Source organism: Pundamilia nyererei, unplaced genomic scaffold (genome assembly GCF_000239375.1).
Source record: "Pundamilia nyererei isolate P.nyererei 1_Seehausen unplaced genomic scaffold, PunNye1.0 scaffold00421, whole genome shotgun sequence".
NCBI lineage: Eukaryota > Metazoa > Chordata > Actinopteri > Cichliformes > Cichlidae > Pundamilia > Pundamilia nyererei.
The window spans coordinates 237,347-246,300 of NW_005187822.1; the positions used below are offsets into that span (position 1 = coordinate 237,347).

The 8,954-nt window shown below is 45.4% G+C and overlaps 2 protein-coding genes across 4 annotated transcripts in view; both read left to right on the forward strand.

The window, feature by feature from the left end:
* vipas39 (VPS33B interacting protein, apical-basolateral polarity regulator, spe-39 homolog) overlaps positions 1-3,155 on the forward strand; it is a 12,048-nt gene extending 8,893 nt beyond the window's left edge. For both annotated transcript variants that reach the window (XM_005753336.2, XM_005753335.2), the window contains 13 exons: positions 158-214; positions 377-469; positions 558-591; positions 661-763; positions 972-999; positions 1,096-1,169; positions 1,241-1,316; positions 1,399-1,533; positions 1,665-1,706; positions 1,786-1,962; positions 2,058-2,147; positions 2,429-2,533; positions 2,604-3,155. In XM_005753336.2, the coding sequence (XP_005753393.1) occupies positions 158-214; positions 377-469; positions 558-591; positions 661-763; positions 972-999; positions 1,096-1,169; positions 1,241-1,316; positions 1,399-1,533; positions 1,665-1,706; positions 1,786-1,962; positions 2,058-2,147; positions 2,429-2,533; positions 2,604-2,624 (1,035 nt within the window). In that variant the 3' untranslated portion in view covers positions 2,625-3,155. The remainder of the gene's footprint in view (positions 1-157; positions 215-376; positions 470-557; positions 592-660; positions 764-971; positions 1,000-1,095; positions 1,170-1,240; positions 1,317-1,398; positions 1,534-1,664; positions 1,707-1,785; positions 1,963-2,057; positions 2,148-2,428; positions 2,534-2,603) is intronic.
* Positions 3,156-3,576: 421 nt separating this feature from the next.
* gpr132b (G protein-coupled receptor 132b) lies at positions 3,577-7,605 on the forward strand. Of its 2 annotated transcripts, XM_005753340.1 has the most exons (3): positions 3,577-3,742; positions 4,527-4,568; positions 6,016-7,605. In XM_005753340.1, exon 3 carries the CDS (start codon positions 6,021-6,023, stop codon positions 7,083-7,085), a length of 1,065 nt encoding a protein of 354 aa, XP_005753397.1. In that variant the 5' UTR covers positions 3,577-3,742; positions 4,527-4,568; positions 6,016-6,020; the 3' UTR covers positions 7,086-7,605. The 2 variants fall into 2 exon arrangements, with proteins under 2 accessions (XP_005753397.1, XP_005753398.1); XM_005753341.1 differs by lacking the exon at positions 4,527-4,568.
* The last annotated feature ends 1,349 nt before the right edge of the window (positions 7,606-8,954 follow it).

The window sequence follows — 8,954 nt, forward strand, 5'->3', positions numbered from 1 at the left end:
GACAGCTGGGATTGGCTCCAGCACCCCCCGCGACCCTGAAAAGGATAAGCGGTAGCGAATGGATGGATGCTAGTTTAATTACTCTGGGGTAATGTGATTACAGTTCTGTAGTCCTGTGCTGTCATTTCTAATGGTGATATGGTTATTGTGATGTCAGGATTATGTCAGTGATTGGTCACCTGAAGAGACGGTTCAGAGACTTCAGCAAGGAAAGGTAACACACCTGTTCACCCAAGTCTGAGTATTTCTGCTCTGTATTAATATTGTAAGTATTTGTACTGTGTGGCAGGCCGTGTCTCTGGAAAAATTCAGTGTGGTACTCTGAGCGTCAGTACTCTATAGTAGTAGTACTGTGATTATTTGTACTGCATTGTAGGCTGTGTCTCTGGAGAGGTTCCGCACACTGCAGGACAAACTGCTGCTGCTCGATCACGCCATTGCTGCTCATGATGGAAACGTCATCACGGCTGTAACTTGATCTGATTCATAACGGCATCATTTAAACTTTATTAACCATCCCATCAGACACAACTGAGCATGCTCTGTTTATGTTTCAGGTTTTAATCTATCTAAAGAGGACGCTCTGTAAAGGTGAGTGTGGTCTTGATCCCGGTCCTGCTGGTTGATTGGTTCTCCCACTGACTCTGTTTTTGTTCTCAGAGGTTTTGTTTCGAGAGCTGGAGTCCAGGCAGACAGCTCTCAGACACTTCATCCACTACCTGAGTGAGACCCAAAACCAGAGGCTGCTGCTGGAACTGCACAGGTTTGCTCTCACCTACAAGTACACCTGTCCCTGCTGATTACTGCCCTCGTCTGTATGAAGCGTGATGCTGAACATGCTGCAGGTGTTCTTGTGACTGAGTGATGAGGTTCAGGTCGGCAGGTAGACATTCAGGTGTGTCACAGGTATCTGGTGTACACCTGTACAGATAGAACTCTTTTGATGTGTTTGCTTTCTTCCCGTTCCTCAGAGCACTGGGCAAAGCTGAGGATGCGGCGGTATGTAGTACTCTGTAGCTATAAACAAATCAACATTAATTCTTCTGGCGTTCATTGGGCTGATGATGATGCCATTTCCTGTTTTCATGGCAACAGCTGCTTCAGTATAAGGAACACTTGAGCATCACAGATGAAAACAAAAGACGGGACTTCCTGAAGAACTGCCTTAGGTCAGTAATCTGATTACACTCAGGTAACTGTTAGTGTTTGTTGTTTACAGTTGTTTGTTCGTTGTTTTCAGCCTCCCATTTTCTGCTGAGGACCTGGCCCATGTTCAGGATCACTACACTCTATTGGAAAGGCAGATCATCATCGAGGTCAGTAACCAGTTAATTAAGTTCATGATGAGGTTGAAGGTTTCTGATTGACTAGATCCAGTTTAATCACTGTTGTTGCTAGGTGACAGACCGGCAGGCTGAGTGTGGAGGGAAGGTGGAAATTTTCCAGAAGTTTCCCAGAAAAGCTTTGATCCTCAACATGCCGCTGATCACCACGCTGTACTACTGCTGCTTCTACCACTACGCTGAGCCAGAGGTCAGTCTGTTAGCCTGTGTTAGTTTTAGTTCCTGTTAGCCTGAATTAGTGTTAGTCCCTCTTAGCCTGAGTTAGTGTTAGCCCCTGTTAGCCTGAGTTAGCAGTAACCTGCAACAGTGTTTATATTTCAGGGGACCTTCAGCAGTCCGTTAAATATCCGTCAGACCTTTAAGGTGAGAGCTGACTGGTTTGCTTTGACTTTTGACCTCTTTTGATCTGTTTGACTCACTGACCTGTGACCTCTGAATTCAGATCTCAGAAAAGCAGTACTTTGTGACTGCTTTGGCTGCAAGGGCAAAGCTGAAGGCATGGCTGGACGTGGACGCTCTGTTTGCCAGCAGGAATTGGCTCGGGTTCACCAGGAAGAAATCACCACTGAGCTTCCAGCGAGTTGTTGACATCCTACAGAAGAACTCCGCCCCCACACACGTGAGCTACTGTAACACACCTGGTACAGAGGTAGAGAGAGACGTAGTCATCAGCTTGTTATTGATTTTTGATCATTGGTTATTGATTACTGTCAGGTGCTGCAGGACTACGTGGCACTCGTGGACGACGGAGAGTTGAGGCTCACTTTGGCTCAGAAACATAAATGTCACGACATCGTCATCAGTGTGAGTCTGCCAAATTTGATTTAGCTGCTTGTGGTGGAATTAAGGCACGACGGGTCCAAGGATCATAGTTTTGAGCCATTTTATTGAGCACTTCTCACCACAACAACCAACCCTTGAGTCCCCGTGTTTTAACACCACAGGTGCGATCTGCAGATGCCGTGCAGGTGCGTCCGCACGGCACCACAGACCACGCCCCACCATACTGCTGCTTTAAAAATGACCAATCAGAGAACAATACTTTGTATGATGTCATGATGATGTTGTATCTCTGGGCAAATCAGACATACCGGGACATGAAGGACCGGCAGCTGCTGCTGGGATACCGTGGGAAGGTGGTGAGGGGCTCAGCGGAGGAGAGGAAGATTGATGACCTGCTCAGCAACCCGGTGAGGAGGGCTCCTTTGTGAACTATATCATGTGACTTGACATGTGACTAAACTATTTCTTTTCTTTCAGCAAATTCGCTGGAAAAACTAACATGGCTGTCACCATGGCAACATGAATGTCCTTCCAGCCCATCTGTGGCTGTCTGAATCGATGTAGCTCTGCCTACATAGCCAGGAAGGGGGAGAGTCATGACTCTGATGTTCCTTTGAAAACAGGAAGTGACTGTATTGATGTGAGAAAGAGTGGACGGAGTTATTTCTTCATGTTTCATCAGATAATTGGACACACCTCTGACATTAATTCTGACATCATCACGCCAAATAAAATAAAAACACAGATTGATGCTTCAGGACAGCATGCTGGCATACGGATGCTGCTGCCATATTTGTCCGAGAATGTATGTGTGCTCTCAAATGTTCAGGTTGCCACCTCTCATAGACAGATCTGTCCTAAAGTGATCGGGTTTGAAGTTTGTCTAAAAGTTTCCCAAGTAAAACAAAAATCCAAAAGCTGTGATCAATCCCATGTTTCTGTTAACATGAAGAGCAGACTGATGTATTAAATATTCCTGTACTGTGTGAGAAAATAAATCATAACTTTTAATTAAGAGACATCAGAAACAGCTGAATTTTGCTTAATGGATTTTTTTTAACCTTTTATTTGTTCACAAACATAAAGTGCAAAATAAACACAAACATCCCCAAAACCCATCTGTCTGTTACAAACAGCCAATAAACATTTATATATCAATTATTGACTCTCCTCGTTTGTATATAATGACGATTTCTTTCATCACCACATGAGAGATTAAAGGGAAATAAACAGCAGCTTTGAAGAGCAAACATTCAGATATTTATCGAGTTTTCAGGCCAAACATCGATATTTTTCACTCCGCTGGCTCTGAATGTTGGCGCTTCCTTCTTATTTTACACGTGTTGTACAGGTTTGTGTTTACAGCCCCGTGCATTTTATGAGACTCCTCGTGCTGCCAGCAGGCGGCGCGCGGTCGCGGTTTCACGTCATTGAGGAGACTGAACGCGTGTAGGCTGGCGTTTATCGATGGTCTCCGATAACAGACGAAAACGAGGTGTCGATGAGACGGTTAGGAGTCACGTGACTCTGCGGGACGTCACTGAGCATCACTTCGTTAAGGAGCAGCACGAGGACAGACGCAAGCTTCACCTGAGGACAGCAGGCAGCGCGTGCAGGTACAGAGACATACACTTACTGCAAATACACTGTAGTGCTGCCAGGTTTATTAGACAGAGTACTTCATTCTGCTGTAATAGCATTAAAGTCACTTGGTGTACTTCAAATATTCTGAGTGTACTTTCAGTTCACGTAGTACTGCAGTATACATAGTACTGTACAGAGAGGTTACTGATGAAGAACCAGTATTATTGATCGAGTTATTAATCCAGTCGATCGATCAGCGGGACACACAGCTGATCGAAATATTCGTTTAAAGTGAGTCAGTCGGTGATGAAGAGGAGGATGAGAACAAAGAGCATCAAATATTCACACTGAACCTCAAGTGCAGCCTTGTCCCTGGGCTCTTTGTTCCTGTTTCTCTAGTGACTCTGAAACACGCCAAAGATAACGCAGTGTGACATAGAGCTGTCAGCAGAAGAAGAAACAGCTCTTCTTGTAGTATGTGTAAGAGTAATAACAGAAGATAGTTGATTGGTTAATAATGTAACAATAACTGTAGTACTGAGTACTTGTGTATTTTTACTGCAGTAACAAATGAGTACTTTAATGTACACTTTAAACTTGCCGTGCACTTAGAGTACTAATAGTGCATTGTACACAGTACTTCTGCAGCTCTCCTTTGAAGTACTGTTCCAATGACTTTATGTGTGAACTGATGAGGGATCAGTATGGAGGTGAAGTTATCGATCGCCATTTCAAGTATGTATTCCTGTGTCAGGTGTGTAAAGGGGAGGAATCAGCTGAGACCTCTGATTGATGGATTCTGATTGCACATTTCAGACTCATTATATTCCCGGAGGAGGAAGAGGAGGATCATTTCAGGTAAACTGTCTTCTCTGAGTACATTGCACTCTGTGGAGTGCTCAGATTGAAACCACAGAAAAAGAAAGCTTACCTAGCCAGACCCAGAGATGCGTGGTTTCCATGTGCCGATGAGGTGAGGTTTCAGCATGACAGACGTGAGAACCATTATTGTGGCAAGGTTTCCTGCAGCAGTTTCCTGTGCAGGCTCACTTCAGACAGGAAGTCATCTCATAATCGTGATCGGTCAGCCTGATGACCAATCGATCAGGTGGTATAAAGGTCAGAGGAAGCTAACAGTGTCTGACTGCGCCCACAGGAAAGATTCAGGTCGCTGATGAACTCGCTGATGAGTTTATAAACAGCGAGCACAAAAAACCCCTTTAAGACCCTTTAAGAACCCTTTAAGATTTAAAAAAACAACGTGTGAACACCTAGAAACAGATTCAACCTCTGACGATGTCTTGTATGAATTGACATGACTTTATTTCATGACCTCGGAGGAACTTTTCCTTTTTTTAATGAACATGAGCAAATCATGAAAATCTGCATCCTTGAGGCTGGAGAGCATAAATAAATAGTCCCAGACCTGGATCTGGAACAGGTCGGCTCACCTTAAAGTGAATTCATTACCTCCTGATAACAGCTCAGTCCTGATACAAGTCCAGAAATCCCAAATTTACCTGCAGGCAGCTGGTGATCCAGCTTTCAGAATTTAGATGGTTAAAAGCTCCTTTACGACACTGAAGGTTTTTGACTTTAGAAGGAAGGGGAAGTGAAATTTACTTTACAGTCTCAAATTCTTTCAGGGTTTAGTTTATTTTAATCTCATTTAACAGATTTCTGATCACCTGGTTTATTCTTGCTTTGCGGCGCTCACCAGTATGGCTTTAACTCTTTGTCACAGATCAGCCACTCAGCCTGCGCTCGTCTGTGAGGGGAAAGTTCTTTTCATTCAAGTATGTAGTGATGAATAAATCAAGTTTCAGAATAAGAGTGTGGGTGAGATGTGAGAGCTCAGACCTTTTTTTTAATGATCGAGCTGTTTTTGGCCTCATTTGGTGTTAAAATCATGCAGAAACCAAAAGGCCTGTGTTCTTTATCCCCACTCTCTCCATTGAAGGTCATTATTCAGGGCTGTGCCAGGTGTTATATGAATTGTGCAGCCCACATACAGCAGCTGAAAACCTCCTCTCAGACCGCCGTTTGATTGACACCTTCAGGTGCTTTTTCAGCGTGACACTGATCAGAGCAGCTCTCGCTGCTGAGCATGCTCAGCTGGGTCGGATTCTGCTGCCGTCTCCATGGATCCTGTCTGACCTTCTTGTGTGATTCCTTTCACTGTGCTTTAAGTTACGTTTTTATTTATGCTGATATCAGTCTTTGAGATACAGCCAAAGACTCTGATTGGCTGTATCTCTCTGCAGATGATTAGCCCTGGGCTCTGATTGGTTGTCTCTCCCCGCAGACATCATGCTGGCAGTCACCGAAATGGTGACCCAGACGACCAATCGAAGTGACCTGAACTGCACGCTGCCGCATGATGAGGGCCGCCTACCGCTGGTGCTGCTGTACAGCGCCGTGCTGCTGGTCGGTCTGCCCGCCAACCTGTTGACAGTCCTCCTCACGGGGTTGCAGGTGCGCAGGAAGAATGTGCTGGGCGTGTACCTGTGCAGCCTGTCGGTCTGTGACCTTACCTACCTGGGGACGCTGCCGCTGTGGGCGATCTACGTGAACAGCGGTCACAGGTGGCCATGGTCGTCAGCGTTCTGCAAGCTGACGGGCTACATCTTCTTCAACAACATGTACATCAGCATCTTCCTGCTTTGCTGTGTCTCCTTCGACCGCTGTGTCGCCGTTGTCTACAGCCTGGAGTCCCGTGGCCTGCGACGGCAACGCCACGCCGCCTTTGTCGTTCTCGCTATCATCCTGGTGGTGGCCATCGGACACGCCCCTGTCTTCACCATGAAGGAGGGCGCCACAGAGGGTTCGCATCACTGCTTCGAGCCGAGTCAGAGCAGCGCGATGGTGACAGGGTTTTACTACGCTCGCTTTGTCATCGGCTTCCTGCTCCCGCTGCTGTTGCTGGTGGTCACCAACCGCGGCATCCTGGCTAATGTGCAGCGCAGCACAGGGCTGCAGTCGGCACAAAAACGCCGTGTCCGGCAGTTGGCCGTGGGTGTGGTGGTTCTGTTCCTGGTGTGCTTTGCCCCATACCACATCATCCTACTGGTCCGAGGCATCATCTTCCACTTCCCGTGGCTTGACAACTGCTCGTTTCAGAAGGCCATGTACACACCCTACACCATATCGCTGGGCCTGTCCACCATCAACAGCGCTGTCAACCCAATCCTGTACGTCTTGTCAAGCAACAACATTCGAAAGGATCTACGGCGAGGACTTACACAGGTCTGTGGCAGAGTGCTGGTGAGAACTCCGTCCAACACCAGCCAAAACAAAATCCAGCCGATCAACAACTCTTTAGAGCTCAACACGGGCAGTGAGAGGCTGGCAGCAGGAAAACCACCCGGGACCTGAGGTAGCGGTTCCCCAACACTGCAGTGTCCTGAGGTGACCGCAGAGGGCCAGGACCAAGAACCGGGGGACTTTGAGTGCTACGCATGCACAGAAAAACAAAAACAGAAATGTTTGGAACAAGAACTTTAGAGACAGAAGCTAGAGTAAAGAATGTGACACAAACACGAGGACTTGAATAAGGCCTGAGAGACGTTGATCTGTGATGTTGCAGTGCTCTGTGTGCACTGCTGTGTTGCACACTGTCAGCCTCCCTGCTGCCACGTGTTAGACTGAAACAGCAGCATCGTACCTGATGGCCGAACACCTAGTGCGTGGCCACTCCCGCAGACACAGAAACATGTAACTGCATCTCAAACATTCACACCTGCAGGGTGTGAATGTTTTTACTGTAGCACTTCAACCGGACAGACAGGTGACCTCACATTATTGTTTTCTCTGAACCGTAGCTACATCACACACCTGGTCTCACAGTTTTTAAACTGTATTCAGTGAATGGCTAATGTCTTCTGTCATCATTAAAAAATGTAAATTTTTCATTTTCACTCATGTGGACTTTTTTAAAGCAATTTGACTTAAATGTAACAGTGATCAGTTTCCAGTAGCAGGACACAGACAGAAATTTGCATAGTAAAGAAATTAGAATATAAAAAAGGGGGGAAAGAGAATGCGAATAGAAGCATAAGGATAAATATAGCATATATACACATATATAAATACAGAATATATAAATAGGCAGTGAAAAATACTCATTAATGAGATGTAGCAGCCAATTGTCTATTGCACTTTTCGACTATTGTGCAAACACTACAGCTTAGTTGTCCCCCCCCATATAACCATCGTATGATCACGTGACCTAAACCACCTCCATTTCCTCAATCAGATAACGAGAGTATCAGAGAACCTGGAGAATAATAACCCAATGCTGGAAGCATAAAACTACAACACCCAGAAGACGGACTACAAAATGCTGACATTACAGTTTTGTTTTTTTTAAGAACAACTTTATTTATACAGAACACATGTCAGCGTCCACGCTAGGAAAAGTTTACAGAGCGCAACATTAAAACACATTAACATTAACAGAACCACATTAGAAATGAATAAAGATAATAAAAACAGAAAGCTGTGAGTCCCACTGAAGGCTCCACCCACCCTGACCTCTGACAACTAAGAGAGTGAACAGTATTGTGTCCAAAAAGAAGCTCAGATAAACAGAATTATAAGCTTCAGGTGCGTCAGGCATTTATCAACAAATCTGAGTTGCTGATAGTTTTTTCTTTTTTAATCTGATGGAGTGCTACTATGAATTATGGGATGGAATCGTCTCATCATCATCACCTCTTCACTGATTGGCTGCGATCACCCACAAACTAACTAAAAATAAAATGGAATCACTTCCTGTTTAATCTGATGGCTGGTGACAGTGAAGTTTATTTTGTAGTTTTAATATTCAGGAACTTTATTTTCTGTCACATTGAGACTTTTCAGGGTCACAGATAAGGTGAGAGTGGATGGCAAGTTGGATGTGCCTTACATCAGTGATCACAAAGATAATTCTATGAAGAACTCAACAAAAAGCACGAGAGAGGGTTCATCAAGAGGTGAATACACAGGAAGTCGACTGCTTCAGAGCAGCATGCGTCTGTGGTTAACACTGTGCATGTGCATGGAGGCGTTTGAGTGGAAACAGGAAGCCGCAGAGAGTGCGAGACTGCAGAAAAGAAGAAGTCCCAAGAAAATTCAGCAGGTGTGCGAGCAGCTGCTCCTGCCAGACAAGAGTTGAGAGGGGGGAAAAAAAGGACTATTAGAGTGAGGCTCACCTGAGACGCACCTACGTGCAGTCCGCAGGTGATTCAGCTTTTTATTTGT

Excerpts from the sequence above, each read along its gene's own strand:
- gpr132b (XM_005753340.1), top strand. The coding sequence starts at position 6,021 with ATGCTGGCAGTCACCGAAATGGTGACCCAGACGACCAATCGAAGTGAC.